Here is a 20,495-nt window from a genome sequence, read left to right on the forward strand (position 1 = left end):
GGGCTCTTGCCCTTTTCTACCAGAACTGAAACAGAATGCTTGGCGAGCTAAAAAGGCCTCCCCCCCCCACCCCCCAGAAAATATCCCACCTACAGCTTTAGAAAGAAGAAAGTAGATTCCTTTGAAATGTGGTGTTGGGGGAGAGTGTTACGGATACCGTGGACAGCCAAAAAAACCAAATCAGTGGGTTATAGACCAAGCCTGAACTGCCCCAGAAGCTAAAATGGCTGAACTGAGGCTATCGTATTTTGGTCACATTGTGAGAAGAGTCACTGGAAAAGACAATAATGCTAGGAAAAGTGGAAAGCAGCAGGAAAAGAGGAAGACCCAACGAGAGATGGATTGACTCAATAAAGGAAGCCACAGCCCTGTTTGCAAGATCTGAGCAAGGCTGTCAAAGATAGGACATTTTGGAGGACTTTGATTCACAGGGGCGCCATGAGTCAGAAGCGACTTGATGGCACAACACACACACACAGCTGCAGCATGATTAGTATTTGCCCAGTAAATTTTCTTTTAAAGTAATTTGAGGGGTTTCCTCCCCCATTTCGACGTAGTTTTGGTAACATGGTCACTTTCTCACACACTTCGCTTTGGAAACACATCAAGTCTGTACAATTGGTGCAGAAAAGCCCTGGCATAGGCACGTCCATTCCACAAATAAACGTAACAAACCTCACATCCTGCTGTGTATGCTCACCTTTCCAACATTTACAGTCCAATCCTAAGGAAAGTTACTCCAGTGTAAGCCTATTCATTTCAGTGGGCTTAGCCTGGTGTAACTCTGAATAGGATAGCACTGTTAGCATGATATTTCACAGATGAAAATAGAAACTGCTGTTAACACTTTTATTTTCATAATAAGCACTGGTGAGAGCCAATTAACGTTACAAAATCCACAGGGGGGACAGGACTAAAGGGGACGTGAGGTTTCTAAATCATGCATGGAGTGGATAAAGCCTTTTCTCTTGCTCCAGTAATACTGGGGGACACCCAACAAAGTTCAGAACTGATAAAAGGAGATACTTCTTTACTCAGCGAGTAATTAAATTGTGGAATACACTGGGGGATGTACTGATGACAGAGAGTATAGATGGCTTTAAAAGGGGGTTAGACATATTCATAGAAGATCGGTCATCAGTGCTACTAGTAGGGTTGCCAACCTCCGGGTGGGGAAGGAGAAAAAAGACACCTCTGTACTATTATCAGGAGGATGAGAAAACCAGTACAGTACTTGAGTCCTTACCAGGAGTGGAAGGAACTCAGCATCTTACCCCTCTGGGGAAGTATTATGCACTTTATTCTGGAAAAGGTTATTCTTTGAAACCTGATATCATGGATGTTGATATAGGATTGCATGCATTGCATCTTTTGAAGAACTGATGAAGAACTGAGCCCTTGTGCTCCGAAACGATCGTATTCTCCTTGACTGTTCATCTTGCGGCATCTGTTTTGAGAAAAGACTAAGATAATTACTTCAAAGGACTTATTTGATACTTACCAGATGGAATTCAAATGAGCTGTGGAAATTTTGTACATCCACTGTTGTACTGAATGTATGTGTTGTTGGTGGTTTCATTACCACATACTATAAAGTGTATATGTAGCTATAATATATTGGCATTGTTAGCAGCATTGCTCCTGTACTGGTTTTCTCAACCTCCAGGTGGTGGCTGGAGATCTGCTATTACAACTGATCTCCAGGTGATAGAGATCAGTTCACCTGGAGAAAATGGCCGCTTATGCCATCTCCCATTAAAAGGATTAGGGAGCAGGTAACCTGAAAGACCTCTGTGACCTTGAAATGCAGCAGAAAACCAGACCCACTTACATTATGCAAGATCCCAACTGACAAACTGTGGAAAAGCAATAGAGATGCCAGGTAGCCCCAGCAGCTGGGGAGGGGGGCAAACTGAGGCCGGAGATGTGTCAACGTCACTTCTGGTGTACCATCATCACATCAATGTCACCCTGGGGACACACTGGTATTTGGGCAGAAGCTGTTTTTATCGTAGAGTTTTTGTCCAAATACCAGAGCGTTCCCATGTCACTGATAATGGGATGGCATCACTTCCAGTGAGAGTCACAAGTGATGTTGACACGTCACCAGCAACAGAGGCCAGGCCTCAGTTTGCTGCTGGTAAACCCACCCACTGGACGCTGAACAGCACCGGGGAAAGGGCCCCAAAGTAGGGAATCCCCCTAAAAAGGAATTACTATTTTGGCAATATATAATTTATATGCTTCTTTTCTCCTCAATGGGGATGCTAAGTGGCTTACAATATTGTTCTCCCCTCCTCTCTAAACAATTTGTCAAGATAAAGAGCCAGCATTGAACTGAGACTGACAATCACAGATTTCTCTCCTGCAAGTTTCTTCTAAGATAGTTTTCCTATTGCATAACAGTCTGCAATTCTGCTTTTCTCTTCTTTGCCGAGCAGTAATGCTAGCTGACGCAGTCAAATATTTTTAGATGTTCTATAAGCTCAAGGATGCTCTTCATAGGTGATTTTTGTATTGTATCATTGTATCATATCATTTGGAGTGTGGCTGTTCTTGCACATCAGATGGGCCATAGTCAGATTCATACATTCAGGTTTCAAGAATAGGCACTCCGTGGTCTTTTCTTCAGTTTTCCCCTATACCATTCCCTCCATTTAAGCCACCTGGGGAATCTGAAGCTACTTGGAGCTGAGGAAGAGCCAAAGAAGCAACCTAGATTAAGTCTTCCTAAATTTATATTTGCATAACACTGCTCTATGTAATAACTCATTACAATAATTTAGAATTCAGTGTCATTGCTCTGTAACAATGGTTAGCTACCTCTTTGTAATTAGTCTGTCTGTCTCTGTTGGAGTTCTATATAATAATTATTTTATAAACATTACCCAAGTTTTAACCATATTTCATTCCTTTCCCTTTACATCTTCCCTGCCCTGCAACCCTCTGCTCTGCATGGGCATGTAGCTGATCCTCCAACCACTCCCCTGCATTCACCAAGATACTCTCTGTCGCTCAAGATGACGCAGGTGGCATAAGTGACAGCCGCTGAAAGTTGGGATGCAGAGTGTCAGGTTCACAGCCTGCCCTTTCCATCTCGCGTAGCAGAGCTGCTCAGGGGTCATTTATTCCTAAAGGTGGCAGTTTGGAAATTAAACAATCCATTTGTTTGTTTGTCAGAGGCAGCTCTGACCTATGGCTTCATTGAGATCTTCAGCCAGACTGATGTGTGTATGTGTTAAGTGCAGTAAAGTCACTTCCAACTCATGGCGACCCTAAGAATCAAAGCCCTCCAAAATGTCCTATCTTTGACAGCCTTGCTCAGATCTTGCAAACTGAGGGCTGTGGCTTCTTTTATTGAGTCAATCCATCTCTTGTTGGGTCTTCCTCTTTTCCGGCTGCCTTCAACTTTTCCTAGCATGATGGTCTTTTCCAGTGACTCTTGTCTTCTCATAATGTGACCAAAATACAATAGCCTCAGTTTAGTCATTTTAGCTTCTAGGGTCAGTTCAGGCTTGATTTTACTGATTTACTTACATAATATACACATTTTATATAGGGTAATATTTTACTAACTTCTTACTAACATTTTACTTAAGTCCCTCTCCCAGGTGAACATTCTGGTGATTTTCAAAGCTTGATTGATAAGCTTTACTCCAAGCTTCACTCCTGTGGGTTTCTTTCCTGTGAGTATGTATTAGTGATTAAAAATGAATGGTTTATTCTAGCTATTTACAGACTTGTTTTCCTGAGTCAACTCTTTGGTGTAAACAGAGGCATGAACATTGAGCAAAACTCTTCATACTCTCCAAATATATATAGGGTTTCCCTGACATATGGCAAAATTCAGTTTCATGGCAAAGCATTATCCACACTTGGGGCATAAGTTCAGTTTCCTAATATCACTTGATGGAGAAAAACTCAATAAGATTAATCCTAAATTTATAAATATTTACCTTATTTATAGTTTGCCTTTTTCACTGGAACTCAATGTGGATCACACAGAGTGAGTCAATGCAATCAACAGGATGGTACATTCAATAAACAATGAAATAGGATTTGGGTTGTAGAACCAACCAGAAATCTAGTTGTAGAACCAACCAGAACTGAAGCAAGGCATGAATGTTAACATGACAGAAGAAATGATGGAAGATTACGTAGTAGGATCCAACTTACAGCAAACTATACCTAGAAGTGTAGACCACAGTCCCCAATAATTTGTCCAAGCAACTTTGTGAATCATTTGTACAGTTCTATCCTATTGCGCATGTAGAACATCCCTCTTGATTAATTCAGTTTTGCGTAGTTTGCAGAAAATCCAGCCAGGAGAGTGGGAGCCTTCCTGACTTCCTCAGGCAGACTATTCTACAGGGTAGGGGCTACAAAGGAGAAGACATGTTGTTGATTTTGCCCGTTTGCAGGTTTGTACGTACCTGCAGAAGGCCCTGTTCAGGCCTTCTGAACAGGTTTTTTAAAAAAGCTTTTAACAAGGAATAAAGCATGGTGTGGGCATAGTGGGGGAAGGTTAGTGTTGTTTATTTAGTAGGGTTGCCAGGTCCCCCCTGGCCACCAGCAGGGGATGGGAGAGGGTAGAGTTGCCAGATCCAGGTTAGGAGATTTGTTTGAGATTGGATCATGGAAAGGACAGGGGCTTCAGTGGGGTACAATGCCATAGAGTCCACCCTTCAAAGCAGCCCCTTTCTCCAGGGGATCTGATCTCTGTAGCCTGGAAATGAGCTGTAATTCCGGGGGATCTCCATGTCCTACCTGGAGGTTGGCATCCCTATTATTTAGTGATGTTATGAATAGTAGCCTAAAGGTTCTTTAGACATGCAGTCACATGCCACAGCACTTCTATTACAAATGGTTTGTTAGACGGGGGAGAAGATTGTCTCTTCCCAGAGACCAGGTGCATAGTTTTGAGTTCTGAGACAATGCTGTTTCCTCTTGAACAAAGAAAATCTGGAACCCCTGAAAAAATGAGTTAAAGCTGGGCAGTTCATTACATGGAAATCATTACATGGAAATGCCTTTTACATCTTTATTACTGCCAAAGGCCAGTATAAAATATAAAATATACATCCCATGGTAAAACCATACAGCTCCCACTTACAACATTTCATCCGTGCTTACTAGTCTGAAGATTTATCTGTACGATCTTTGTTCATCATTAATGCTTTTCGTTTCCAACAGACATAAGAGCAAAATTTTGCAATGGAGTATGAGATAAAAAGTCACCCTATCTTCCAGTAGATATTCTACCAAAGAGGCCTCGGAGGTGTAAGAGTGTACAAACCGAGATGGCAGGGGAGTAATTAAATGATTTCTGGCATCATACTAATATTCACAATGGAACAATATATGTGCTAGCATCTCCACCATATCCATAGAACAAGAACATTTGCTTGTCTCTCTTGGGCAATGCAGAAACCTTCCTGAAAGTACAGCTGATGGAAGGACATCAAATCGGGCCCTAGAAAAGGCCCATCTTAATGTAGGAGAAGTAATTGAGGTTAGATAAGGGGCTGAATAACTGCCTATCCATGACCTAAGGTTTCTAAAAGAATTAGGGAGAAGTGTATTATCATTTTGTAACTCCATGTTAGTGAGATGTTGATGGACCACAGACTTGGCTTTCTTTCATTCCATCTCTATCAGATTTTGTGGATCAAAACCAACGGTAAATAGTTTTTTTAAATGATCCTATCGGACCATAATGGATATGGTGCTGCAGATAAAAACCCGGTTGGATTTAAATGGATTTTTAGCCAAGAGTTGATAGCATTTATCCACATCTTAGTTTCAACCCTATGCAGACCAGCCTCACATCTCAGCCTCACATTGGGAGTACATTTGGTTGCATTAAACAGGGCCCTTAAAGTTTTTGATTGAACTCTTTCTAATATTACAAAGTTACTGTATGGTCCTAATTGCGCTCCGTACATAAGTTGGGGTAAGCTTTTAGCCAAGTATAGCTTAATAGCAGATGGAATAAAACCTCCCCCTTGCGTTCTAAATAACCTGAGTATTGCATTGGAACTTGTTTGCATAGAATATATCGCAGCTTGAACTTGCCCTGTTTGTTTCCCATTGAATTGAAACACTACTCCCAAGTACATAAAGCACTTAACATGCTCAATTCGGTGCCCATCGACTAACCAAGACGACTGATAAAACTTGTTATTGAAATGTACAATTTTTATTTTTGTAAAATTGATAGTTGTTCCTTTTGACATTGCTGGACTAATGCACTTAGTGCTCTCTTTAGTCCTACTTTGCCTTGTCTTACTCTATACTGGATTACAACTTTCCATGAAATGAAAGCTGGGAGTAAAGAATAGCAAGGGCAAGATGTCATCAGGTAACCAACTGCTACAAAGACTGGAAATCTAAGAATTAGGAAGGAAGAGAAGCATCCATTGTCTTTTGTCATTTCCAGCTCCCATCCCTAAATACATAGTTTACAATAGTGACCTAGTAATGGCAATGCAGTAGGACCTGACTCTAGTACAAGAAAAGAATTTATCCCTTTTATAGAATTGTTAATGCATGTCTGAAAACCCCAATGCCATTTACTTTGCAGATATTTCACAAAGGGAATTTGTATTGTGCTCCAGGAAGAATTGCCGGGGAATTACATCGCACTTTGTGAAGTATTCCCAGAGCTCTTATGCCATCATGTAAAGTTAAATGATGCATGCCTATTGTGGGTGAGTTCAAAATTAACATTAATCATCTTCTCTTGTCACTCCACTATCACTGAGTAATTCAATTCTGTGAGACTGCTGTTATTCATCGTGCCCTTCTTGCCAACTCAGTTCCTACCAGTTCAAGCATATTCTCTAAAATGGGAGCCAAAGTGAGAGGAGAGGAGAAGCAATGAGATGAGAAGTGACTCATTGTGACTGAAGCTTTAGGAAGATCCCCTTTATATGTATGATATGTCATGTTCTGCATGACTGGTTAGGCCTGATTCAGATATAGACATGCACTTATGAAGTACTAGGCATCTAGTTAGCTTTCCTATATCAGATCAAGAGGTAAGCCACAAAGTTTTTGGTTCATTATGGGTATAGTAAACAAGTAATTAGAGAATCTTTGCTTCCATTTTATCCTTTATTATCATACAATTATATGCATCTTTAACAATGACTAACTGACAGGAAATTATACCATCAATTACTAGTACATAGACAATTAATGAATGGAAAGCAATTCCATGAGTCCATAAAATTATCTGATGCAAAGATAATTTGCTTATTGGTTCTTGTAGGTTATCTGGGCTGTGTAACCGTGGTCTTGGTATTTTCTTTCCTGACGTTTCGCCCGCAGCTGTGGCAGGTATCTTCAGAGGAGTAACACTGAAGGACAGTGTCTCTCTGTCCTTCACTGTCTTTCAGTGTTACTCCTCTGAAGATGCCTGCCACAGCTGCGGGCGAAACGTCAGGAAAGAAAATACCAAGACCACGGTTACACAGCCCAGATAACCTGCAAGAACCAATGAACTTGGACCGTGAAAGCCTTCGACAATATAATTTGCTTAATTTGCATAGAGAAAAAGCAGGGTATAAAAACCAACTCTTCTTCATCATCTTCTTCATTAGTCATCTGATGTAGCTAGCCACCAGAGAACTGAACCCAGTAGATACAATAATCAGTGTTGCAGACAGTGGCTGAACCTAGTAGATTGAATGAGGTTTATAGACTGAGGTCTTTCTCTTACAAAGGGTGTTGTGCTGTCATTTGAATGAGCTTCATTTTCAAAGACTTCTTGCTTTTATTCCAAAAGAACTAAAAGTCTTAAGGACAGCCTTGGAAGAGGTATATGGAACTTGACAGATTTGTCAACGAGCCTCTGGTGATCAAAGGTTTCAAATGCTTATTTTCCAACCACTTCAGCCCTCAAGAGATTCTTTGCATCCTCAGCTGGAACTTGTGTGCCAGAAAATAGACAGGATGAATGAATATGTAACAAAATATTTCAGCTTCAGTATAGCTCCAGATTGGGTTTGTATCTCTGGCACATAGGGTAATGTATATGGTATGGCAAGCTCTATGGTAGCCTTGGTAATGTTTTCTTTTTATAATTTTTTTTTCATAATTTTTTTCATAATTACACCCACCAAAATGGTTTGGAAATCATAAGCATTATCAAGCTTGATCAGACAAAGGACTATCTTTTCTGCACTGTACCCATGAAAGAACCAGCCATCCCCCATATATTATAATTGAAAGAGTAGGACAAAACGTGGACTTTTGCTATGACATGACCTTGTGAATAATACTTGCTAACCTCTGGATGGGGTCTGGAGGTCTCTTCTCCATCCAGATGATAGAGACCAGTTCCCCTGGAGAAAATGGTTGCTTTGGAGGGTGAACTTTATGGCATTGTACCCCGCTTAGCCCCCCTCTACAGGCGCCACCCCCAAATCTCCAGGAATTTCCCAACCTGAGTTCGCAGACCTCAAACTGATCTTCATTTTTCTTAAAGAGACATTAGAGACCACCGATTGATGTTTTCTTGCCAGCTGTTTAGGACAGTGGATCACCTGAGAGGATGTCAGCAATTTATATTTCATCCATTTCCCAAACTCTGAGAAAGGGGCATCCAGTCTGCTTTACTTCCTTTAAGATTTCTTGTTGCTGTTCTGTTCCTCCCCCTCCCACATACACACACGTAATGAAAAAAAGAAAAAGTTAATCCAAAAGTTTACTGACTTCTTTTCCCTCTTAGCTCCATTATTGAGAAAAGATTCATGGTTAGAGGAGATTCACCCTTGCCCTTCCAAGGCTTAAGGGCAAATTGTTGCTCTCATTTTGTCTCTGCAGGGTTACCGTGAAGACTTTTCACCCTCTTCTATGATCGCCAAAGTCTGGGTCAGCCTAAAAAGCATGATGAATGTGAATGCAACATAGCCTTTCCACTAATTAGACAGGATCTTCCCTTTTCTTCAAAGCTTCCTGTTGCTTCAGTCATATCTTAAATCATATTGTAAATATCCACTTGCAACTTTACATATATAGATATGTCTCACTGTGTTATTATGTTTATCACAATCTAATTTGGGTCATAACTGCGTTTGTGTAATAAGAAGAGAAGAAATGAAGAGAAGAAAAGAAGATAGGTGTTTTTTAATGTATTAGTGAGTTTTTTACAATATATTCTGGGTGCCAAGGAAGAAAAAAACAAACAAAAAACAAAGACATTTTGAATGTATTGTATATAATTCTTGTTTATCTTTTCTTAATTTTCCCCCTCCCCTCCCCTTCTTCTTTTCTTTTCAAATTATCTTTTTCAAAAATAAAAAAAATTATTTAAAAAAGGAAAGAAATAGGAATTTCTCCTGAAGTTCAGATATCACCATCAGGCATCAGTGGCTTGGCCAATAACTAGAGGAACAAACATTGCTGCTGCAGAGCTACTGCCGTTTTAATCAAAAGGACACATTAAAGTTGGCTTAAAAGCTGGAGATGGACTGAAAACGCCTTCCATTGACTGACAAAGCAATAACATCATCAATCTGTTTACTTATGTATTCTGTGAAACTCCTGCTATTTTTCTGGGCTTTCACTGAACTGAGACTTTTTCAATTTTTTTGTCACCTTGCAGACTTGAACGTTCACGCATTGCTTGGCAACCAGGGACTAGAACCGCAGGACATACGGGTTAAACGGGATCATGGATTTTCCAATGTCTTTTACAGCCATCGTTTCCAGCGCGTCCTAGAGAGGACTGACATCACTATTGGGTTTTCGCAGAAGCGACATCGCACCACAGCCTGCTGGCCATTTTAAAAAATCTCGCTTCCACTGCTGCTCCAAGCAGTGGCAGGAAACGGGAGAAGAGGAGGGGATTTCCACTTCCCAGTAGGGACTTGGCAGCCCTATGCCTACATGAAGGTCAGAGAAGCTCCCCCCCCCCCGCCATAGGCTATGCTTCTAGTAGTGTCTCCTTCAGAAAGGGTAACTAAAGGAGCTGATTTGCTTAACAGATGGCATCACAACGAAGCAAACAACCATACCACTCCTATAACAGATGAGGCCACAACAATTAAGGAAGCGAACATTACTTCCTTCTGCTATAGAGACTTATTGTGGTATAGCCTAAGAGTCCTTGGACCAAAATGTTGTATCAAACTTCAGAGCTTTGCCAGAAGCCAGAGGGGAGAGAGGGAGAGATAATGTGTTGAGAAAGCCGGTGAGAGGAGAGGTCATTGGTGCATTCTGGCCTAACACCACTCCTCATGCACACACACACACACCCCCTTCCAGGCAGTGCTCAACTGAACAGCAGTGCCCAGTCTCGAGCTCACCTGGAAGCGACAGTTTTTTGCAGGGCAATTTGGTAGGCACCAGTGACAAGTGCGCATCTGGATTGTTGCCCCTGCCTTGGACTGTTTGATGTAAAGAAACAAGGAAGCAAAGCCTGGCTGAGAATGAGAGAAAGAAACAAGGAAAAATAAGAGAAAGAAACAAGAAAGAATAAGAGAAAGAAACAAGGAAGTAAAGCCTGACTGAGAATTAGCGTATGTAGTGAAGCGAGGATGATGCACTTGCCCTTTAATTCATGTATCTTTCAAAAACATTATCAAAACACATGCACTTAAACAAGCGAGCCAACAGCACTTCCTGCGCCACATCCAAAAGAACGGTTCTACTACATTGCATTTGCAATCTGGGAAAGAAAGGCACCATTTACTTCCTAAATATTTATAACCTTATATGTTGCCTTTTAAAGACTGCCGAGAACTAACAGGGCAATTTTCTGGAGACAGTTATCTTACCTTGCTCTTGGTAATGGCAAAAGCAATTCGCTGGAAGAAATGTGTCTCGCCACTGTAACAAGCAAGATCAACTGCTGGATCAAAATCCCCAAGAACAAAAATTGAACAGCCCTTTTTCATGAAGAAATCCCCAGGGGAATATACCTTTCTTGAAATTGCAAAGCCACCGGCTGAGTGACAGCAGCTTGTACAGCTGTTATTGGAATACGAGTCTGGATACAACAGGACCAGTGGTTGAGCGAAGCAAACTGATACCCTTAATATACTTGAACTACATTACGTATCAGTAGTAACTGTAGTTACCCAGAAATATGGCACACATACACGCATTGGAATACAAGTCTGGATACAACACAACCAGTGGGTAAGCTGAGCAAACTGATACCTTTAATATATTTGAACTACATTACGTATCAGTAGTAATTGTAGGTACCCAGAAATATGGCACACATACACGCATGCCTGTCACACATATATATGAAATACAATAAGCTATATATAGCCCACTGCATTTCCAGAATAAAGGTGAAAAGAATGCCACTGTTACATAGAGATTTGGGAACCATAATGAAACAATTGTGGAAGAAATCCAAACTGCAAGAAAATTCTTTCAGCAAGAAGTACAATCTAGAATTTATTACTGTGGTAGGTATGTCTTCCCACTGTATGTAGAGGGCACCTGGTGTGCCCACAGAATTCCCCATGCCCTGTTTCCATCTTGGTCATGCCTGCAGGAAGTAAGGAAATGAGAGCTGTATCCTGAGTATGTGTGCATTGCTGAAACCCTTGAATCGTTATCTGTACTGGTAGCAGGTGCTGTTTAAAATATATGTGTTTCTTATTTTCAGAGTATTCAATTTTGTTTTTGCAAAGTTTTTTTTATTATTTTGTTATTATTTCTGGTAACTTGGGTAGCTGAAACATTCTGGAAGGTGGAAAAGTCATCTGTTTGAAAATCGTGCCTCCGTTTTTTCAGATTGTTTGCAATGAAGTCTTATGAAAGAAGCATAGCTGACTGAACTCTCTCCAAACAGGCAGTACAGAGAATTGCAATTAAATGCCCCTGGAGACATTTCTTACAGTACTCGCTCTAACAGCCCTTGCTTTGTATTTCAGAAAGTGATCAGAGGAACAATAACCCTCGAACGAAAACAAACAAGAAACTTCTCCGTGGAGGCAGAATGACATTTTGAAGCCACTGGGCAAAACATCTTTTTCAACGGCTATGAGGAAGGAGGAGAGAAAGCTGCCTCAAACCTGCACTCCTGCCGATGTACAAATACATGGCTGCTTTTCTTGGTCAGTCCAAAATACTATTAATAGGTCATTATATTTTCATAAAAAGAACTTGGGAGAAGCCAAGGAAGTGTATGATCTGCACTGTTAAAAACAAGAACGAGACTCTCTCCTCATTAATACCACCAAACTCACCCAAAATATCACAGAACAGCACACACACTCTTTTGTGTTTCTGAGAACTCTTCAGCAGGCTAGAAATTCAGTGCAAAAAAAAAAAGTGGGGAGAGAGAAAAATATATGTTTTATGGAAGAGCCCGAAGTCTGAGTGTAACTACATCTAACTCTATGATGGCTACTGAAGCACTAACTGGTGGTAGAAAGTGTCATCAAATCACAGCTGACTTGCGACCCCACAGGGTTCCCAAGGCAGGAGATGAACAGAGATGGTTTGCCATTGCCTGCCTCTGAATAGCAGCCCTGAACTTTCTTGGCATCTCCCATCCACATACCAATTAGGGCCAATCCTGCTTAGCTTCTGAGAACTTACAAGATCAGGCTAGCCCAATGATTCCAAAGATATAAACAGTACTCAGAAGCTACAATTGATACAAATGCTGTGGCCAGAATGCTGACTGGAGTGGATCACAGCAGGGACCATATCACTCCAGTCTTGTTCCACCTCTACTAGCTCTCAGTTTGCCTTGGGTCCCCATTCAAGGGGCTGGTATTGACCTTTAAAGCCCTATGCAGTTGGTACCAGCATACTTTGTGTGTGTGTAAAGTGCCGTCAAGTCGCAGCCGACTTATGGTGACCCCTTTATGGGGTTTTCAAGGCAAGAGACTAACAGAGGTGGTTTGCCAGTGCCTTCCTCTGTATAGCAGCCCTGGACTTCCTTGGTGATCTCCCATCCAAATACTAACCAGGGCTGACCCTGCTTAGCTTCTGGGATCTGACGAGATCAGGCTAGCCTGGACCATCCAGGTTAGGGCACCAGCATACTTTAAGGTCCGCCTAATACAATGTAAACCCATCTGACCACTATGGTCATCTTCAGGGGTCCTGTTTCAGGTGCCTTTCATCACCTGAGGCTGAATGGGAGACAACCCAAGGAAAGGCCTTCTCAGTTTTGGCCCCAGTATTATGCAATTCCCTCTCCAGAGAGATTTGTATGTCTTCCTTAATCACTGGTCATTTATGCATGGTCTCTGTAGCCTCCTTTATTCCCTGTTTCAGCCAGGATCAAAGTAACCCAGGTTGGGGGAAACTGTTTGCATTGGCTGGAATGATCAGGGACGAAACTGTGTGCTAAAGGATGCATGAATACAGAAAAGCAGTCTCCCAAGTTCAAATCAAAGTCCCACCCCTTTAAATGCTGCTCTGTAATTGGCTTATCTCGTGAGAGAAGATTTCCTTCCCCCAAAACCCAACTGCTGCATAAAAAAGCATTTTAAGAACAAAAAACAAAAAACGGAGCAATCTGAAAGAAGCGGGGAAAAGAAAGCTGGTTTTAATGTTTTTGATTGTTCACCAGCTTGGGGTCCCTTAGTTGGGTTGAAATGTATTATAAAAATGTTTTAAATAAATAAAATACGATCAGCCAATGATAAGGTAAGAGATGCAAGGTCTTCCAGAGAAGCAGGGCTCTTAGGGGGTGAGGCCACAAATGAGCTGGTGGGCCAGGGATGTGCTCTCTTAAGCCCACTCGGTAGTAGGGAATCAACCAACCTAAGAAGAGACACTTCCTAATTTATGAAAACAGCACAGGTATGCTAAAGGTAAAGGTAAAGGTCCCCTGTGCAAGCACCGGGTCATTCCTGACCCATGGGGTGACGTCACATCCCGACATTTCCAAGGCAGACTTTTTGTTTGCGGGGTGATTTGCCAGTGCCTTCCCCAGTCATCTTCCCTTTACCCCCAGCAAGCTGGGTACTCATTTCACCGACCTCGGAAGGATGGAAGGCTGAGTCAATCTTGAGCCGGCTACCTGAAACCAACTTCCGTTGGGATCGAACTCAGGTCGTGAGCAGAGCTTTTGACTGCAGTACTGCAGCTTAACACTCTGCGCCACGGGGCTCCTACAGGTATGCTAGAGGGGTCTGATTGCTAATGGCATAGTACAAGCCATCTTTTCTCCTCTGTACAAAACAAGTTTCATTCTGTTTGCCATCTGTTTTATGACATCACAGAAAGGCCGATACTTCATCATCATTATCAACACTGTAAATTGAACCAAGCGGTTTAACATGGTCTTTGCTACACTTGAGAAATTTCTGTATGGTAGTAAAAAACTGGTGTGGAATCCTGGGGCAGTTCTCCATTTTGATTCCTTTTTTCCTTTTATCCCTTAGAAGCTCCTTGATCAATTGATCTTGAGCAGCATATATCTAGTGTTGGAGGGATATAAGGATTGAAACCAATCTTGCCACTGACAATGTAGCCTTGGGGTCCCTATCGCTTAGGAAAAAAGGCATTATGTCAGTCACAGAGGCATTGGATTTGTATATTAAAAGGGGGGAAATATAGTGCGATCAAAGTTCCTCGTAAAAGTGGCATTCCAAAAGGGCATGAGCTAATCAGTCAACATAGCCAGAAGAGCAAGGGCAGATCCTGTCTGAGTATGGTATATTCAGAATTCTGCCCTGCATTACCATAGAAGGGTTAGCATTCAATCTAGCCAAGCAAAAAGCTCTACAGAGACCAGCAGTTGTCAAAACCAGGGACTTACACCTGTAGCACCTTCTATTTTGTTGAATTCCTGGCCAGATGTGTCTCCTAAGGAAATTAAACCGCTCATTGATCGCCTACGCTCAGGCAAAGCCCCAGGTCCTGATCTAATTCCCTACGAACTTTTTAAAGTCAACAGCGAATGGTGGGCCAACATTCTTGCTCCTGTATTTACACAAATTAATGCATCAGGAGCCATTCCAAAATCTTGGAGACATACTATTATCGTCCCAATCATTAAAAAGGGTCAGCGCTCTGATCCAAGCTGTTATCGTCCAATCAGCCTTTTGTCTTGCTTAGGCAAATTGTATTCTTCCTACTTATTAAAGAGGCTGTTGGACTGGGTTGAGAGTAATGACATCCTTGGCTGGGAACAGATTGGCTTTAGAAGGAGTTGGTCTGTCACGGACCACAGTTTAGTGCTCTCCCATCTAGTCGAGAAATATTCCTCCCCCCCGAAATGGCACCCTTTATGCGGGTTTTATGGATCTTAGGGGAGCTTTTGATACCATCCCGAGGGAGAGGCTATGGTTGAAACTATCACATTCTACTATTGATAGGAGGCTACTATGGCTTATTCCATTTTGATTCAGGCATTGTTACGGAATACCACAAGGGCCCATTTTGTCACAATGCTGGTTTTCTGACTCAAATAAATGGACAGTATATGTAAATTAAAGTGATTCTGTGGCTCTATTAAAACAGTACGTTTTTTTTTTGAGAAACGTGTAGTTATTTGGAATTTAGCCTTTGGATTAATAATTTCACAGAGCAAATATAAATAAGTTATGCCTTTATGTAAAGAGTGATTGGGCTAAGCTCAAAGAAGAACTGGAAATGAGAGTCTCATCTGGTCCCAGTCTTTCTAAGGATACTTTCACGGCCTAAATCCTTAATTGCTTTGTCAATTATTAAGAATAATGTCTTTAAGTCCACAGGTTACTCTTCATCCTGCTGTCAGTGTGAGGCATGTAACACAGACGTGACTAACGGCTAGCAAAGTGCTGGAAATAACATTGCTGCTCATGCTTTAATACAGAAGTTGGATAATGAAAAAGAGCTTCCCCTGTGCCAAATAGATTATGCATTCATGCCACTTTTGTCTACTGACAAGGAAAAATGGAACTCGCTGACAGAGGTACACTTTCCAAAGTTAAAGACAAAGCTTTCTCTCTTGTCATTTACTCTCTTAAGAATGCACTAATAGTCTGGAATCACCAGTACATAATTATTTCCTTGTAGCTTGTCAGAATACAAGACTTATATTTGACAAAATGCATGGAAGAGCATTTAATTCTATCAAGGCACATCTTCTTGTAATGCTAGAAACACATCTATGCTTTTTGTCTTTGACCTAACAGTGCAAAAAATTATCCATTGTCCACCCTTCCTGGATGGCCAGCTATAAAAGGGAAGCTCCTTTGCATGGCATTAAATGTAGTTTGGGCAAAGTTCAATGATTACTAGGTTTGCCAGCTATGGGTTAAGAATTACCTGGAGATTTTGGGGGTGGAGCCTGAGGAGGATGGCGTTTGGGGAGGGACCTCAGTGAGGTACAATGCCATAGAGTACACTTTCCAAAGCAGCCATTTTCTCCGGGTGAACTAATCTCTGTCGCCTGGAGATTAGTTGTAGTAGCGGGAGATCTCCAGCTACCACCTGGAGGCTGGCAACCCTAATGATTACCCATGCATATGTATCTACATTCCCTAGGCATGTCCCCACCACTCCCTCAATTAAAAAGCTACAGTGGAAATGATAAAAAAAACTTGCATTCTTTTCCCCTGCTTGAATGACATTCTCTTTTTCCTGGTAATGCAGGAGAGCATCATAGCAGCCGTGACAATTTCCATTAAATTTTTAAACAAAATTCCAGACACTTAGCCAAATGCCTCCATTTCTATGTAAACTAGATGGCCACTGAGTTGTTTCATCTCTCTAACACAGTCCTCTCTTGCACTTGCTCGTATGTCTCCTGTCTCAGCAACCTGTTCAGAGATCCAAAGCTCTGGTTGAGGGCCTCAAGGGATTCGGGGATACAACATTGGTCCAATACTTTGATTCACAGTTAGGGACAATGTTTATGACCAATAACTCTTGTCTGTGGTTATTCTTTTCATGTAGCATATTTGCTTGTAAAAGAATAGATTTTGCTCCGCTTAGAGCGAGAGTGGTGTAATGGTTAGATTTGCGAGACCCAGGTTTGAATCCCCACTCTGCCATGGAAGCTTGCTGGGTGACCCTGGGCCAGTTACACCCTCTCAGCCTAACTAAACTCACAGGGTTGTTGTGATGATAAAATGGAGGAGGGGACAACCAAGTCAGCTACATTGGGTCCCTGCTAGGGAGAAAGGCAGGGTATAAATGAAGTGCATCAATAAATAAACTTCATTATGAACAATGTAGAAACTTGGAACTGAAGCTTTGATATACTGTGATCTGTTTCCGGTTAATAGCCCTGACTTTAAACTAGATGGCCCTTCTAGATCACCCATTTATAGTGGGTTATTTGACTCATGTTTGCAGAAGTGGCTTTTACCATTATCTCCCATATCCTAAATGAACATGAAACTTAATACAATATAATGGCCATTGTAGACACTATTTTTCTGCCATTTTAATCCCAAATCTTGAAAAATCAGAAAAGTCAAAAAGTAAGGACACCGGTTAATTTAAATTTGATCTTTATTTAAGATGCCTGTTTTTCTTCTCCCTCAGCTTTGGACTAAAGTAATAGGCTGTGTCATCACTGTTCTGTCCTTTGGTTACATAACAGGCACAATATATATATATTTTTACTCCTCATCGCGGACCTGAAAAATATTATAAAAGGTGACAACACAGTTTAGGCACAATAGAAATTACGGCATGTATTTTGGAGACAGCAATTCTACACACACCTACTAAGAAATTAAGACTTGCTGAACATCATGGGACTTGTGTCTGGGTAGGCAAGCACAAAATCTACCAGGGCAAGGAAATAAACAGGCATACACAATTTCTATTTCCCACTGTAGCCTCTGTGTGTAGCAAAATGCCCCTTCACAAGAGAGCTCACTTGTCTTCCCTAGCTTAGTGCTGCTGCATACAACAGTCTCAAGTGTTCCAATTTAACTATGTGTGTGTGTGTGTTTGTGTGTATGTGTGTAAATAACATATATTATTAGAGATGCAGTTGGGGAAAACAAGTTTTGGCAGTAAAATGGTGAGTTGAAAAGGCTTAAAAACTCCTCCTGCACTGGAATCGAAATCCCAGCGGCTTACATTTTGCTTTTTTGAAGTCCTACAAAAAGAGAATCTCTATAAAATGTTGTTCCGCCCTCCGTCAAATAGTGGTTTTCTGAAAAAAACGCTCGCAACAGAAACCATCGAGAGATGTGGGCATATTCTTCACCTGCTGTGGAAATGGCTGTGAGTCTGTGTCTTTTATAAACTTCCTATAAAGCTGAAGCTCGACTTTTTCACTCAGGCTACAAGCATTCGTGCTTTCTAGTCTGCCGTTCCCCTGTTGAGCCCCCAGAATGGTGGCCATGACAACAGCATCACGAGTATGCAGCGTGCCAGTACAGACCTCCTCCTTAGCCTCCACAGTGTGGTGGGAGCTTTCATTGCATTTATTAGTGAATAAGGTGTTGCTCAATACCCATCATTAGAGAAAATTATGCTGATAAAGCCAGAAAATATGAGCTATGGCTGCCAAAATAACTCACGCGAACCAATGCCAAGGCTGTAACTGCCAGTTTTAGCTGTTTTACAGGGGGGTAATCCAAATTCTAACAAAGTCCATTGTCAAACCACACACTGATTTTAATAATCCTGGGATTGCACCTGTACGAACTAATACTTATATTAATTACAGTAGCTCCTAAGGCATCATTACAAGTGTAAAGCATATATAACTTGGGTAATTAATATGTCATGGGCACCCTCTAATAAGTTTACCCTAGACTAAAATAATACACTGAAGCACTTGGCGCTGCATTATGGAGTAGGTTCCCATAGTCTATGTACTTTATTTGCAACCAAGTCCCAGAAGCCTGGACAGAAATTTTGGATCCGGTGAAAGACATTCTTACAGGATCCTTGCTCCCTTGTTCACACTGTACATCCCTGTCAGAATCGGGAGGCCACTGAACACAGAAACTCCACAGCAAGGTAATTCCCATCTCCATAATGTCTCCCCACACAGTTCCATGTGATCAGGCTGCATTCAGGAGTTTCCCCCAGGGCCATGGGAACAGGCTTGTGTGGTTCTCATGTGGCTGCTGTGACTGCTGATACAGTGCAGGCAAAAGGGCTCCCACATGGCAAATTTCTCCATAGTTTCTGCGCCTCAGCCTCCTAGCTGCGTCCACCCACTCCTCATGTAAAGGTAAAGGTAAAGGTCCCCTGTGCAAGCACCGGGTCATTCCTGACCCATGGGGTGATGTCACATCCTGATGTTTCCTAGGCAGACTTTGTTTACGAGGTGGTTTGCCAGTGCCTTCCCCAGTCATCTTCCCTTTACCCCCTGAAAGCTGGGTACTCATTTCACCGACCTTGGAAGGATGGAAGGCTGAGTCAACCTTGAGCCGGCTACTTGAAACCAACTTCCGTTGGGACTGAACTCAGGTTGTGAGCAGAGCTTGGACTGCAGTACTGCAGCTTACCACTCTGCACCATGGGGCTCCTATGACCAGGGCTTTTCCAGGTGTGTTTTTTTAAATGCAACTGAATATCATTATAAGAATTTGTGTATCAGGTTCTGTTGATTCTCAGCCTTCTTTTTTAAAAATAAAAAAGGATGATAAGAGAAAAGGCATATCTCTGCGATGAAAAGTGCTAGAGAGTTACTTTAAAAAAAATGAAAGCCGGGACAGGCAGGGAAAATAACTGATACGTAAGCAAGACCAGGAAAATCTGAACTTTCCCACTCATACTGTAGCCATCTAGACCTTCACATCACCTTTTACCTAGACATTTCAGGGATTGCACCCGGGATTTTTGGCATGCACAGCAGACACTCTACAACTGAACCACAGTCCCTCCCCAATCATGAGCCATGTTCCAGTGCTGTCCACAGTAAACTCTACAGCCTTCAGCCTCCCCTTTCTCCCCTCCATCTAGCTTTTCACTGCATTCCCAAACCTTCCCCACCCCCATCTGAAATAAAAGTTAGGAAGAACATAACACAAGGTCCTGGCTGTGTCCCTCACTCAAGAGATAACAAAAGAGGGGAAGGGGAAAGAAGTGATCTCCAAATGTTACCTGGAAACATCACCTGCCTGCTTGGAATCTGGGTGTGCAGAATGGTTCTGGGGAATAACCTATACAGTCTATGTTGCCCCACTGCTCTCCTTTACATTTGCCCCATAAAAAGGCTTCAGCTGCACTTTGATGCTTTCTGAGTCAATACTAAGCTGGGAAATGAGTGTGAAAAGAATGCCTGGAGGGGGACAGAGGGAGGTAGAAGGTGTGGCTCAGGAAGTGCCAATGACAGCAGGATGCCACTGGACAGAGTGGGTGTTTCAGCTGCTCTGTACTGCCCACTGTGGACTCCACCTCTGCATAGGTGTTGCTACTGAACAAAGTGGGATTTATTCACCTACAATCGGTAATGAAGAGCCCAAGTCCAGTTCGCCCAAACTGTCCATGATTTGCTGGAAGGCCAGCATTCAGATGTCAGAACTATCAACAGTTGATCAAACCGCAGTTTAGAAAACCACAGTTGACTATGATATCTGAATGCGAGTTTCCTCTCCACAGCA

The 20,495-nt window shown here is 42.0% G+C and overlaps 1 protein-coding gene across 1 annotated transcript in view; it reads right to left on the reverse strand.

The window, feature by feature from the left end:
* The window catches only part of MYH15 (myosin heavy chain 15), a 307,159-nt gene that overhangs the window by 181,455 nt on the left and 105,209 nt on the right, over nucleotides 1-20,495 (reverse strand). Inside the window, exon 42 of the mRNA XM_056858547.1 lies at nucleotides 17,538-17,561. Within this exon, the coding sequence (XP_056714525.1) occupies nucleotides 17,544-17,561 (18 nt within the window). The 3' untranslated portion in view covers nucleotides 17,538-17,543. The remainder of the gene's footprint in view (nucleotides 1-17,537; nucleotides 17,562-20,495) is intronic.

Source organism: Euleptes europaea, chromosome 12 (assembly GCF_029931775.1).
Source record: "Euleptes europaea isolate rEulEur1 chromosome 12, rEulEur1.hap1, whole genome shotgun sequence".
Taxonomy (NCBI): domain Eukaryota; kingdom Metazoa; phylum Chordata; class Lepidosauria; order Squamata; family Sphaerodactylidae; genus Euleptes; species Euleptes europaea.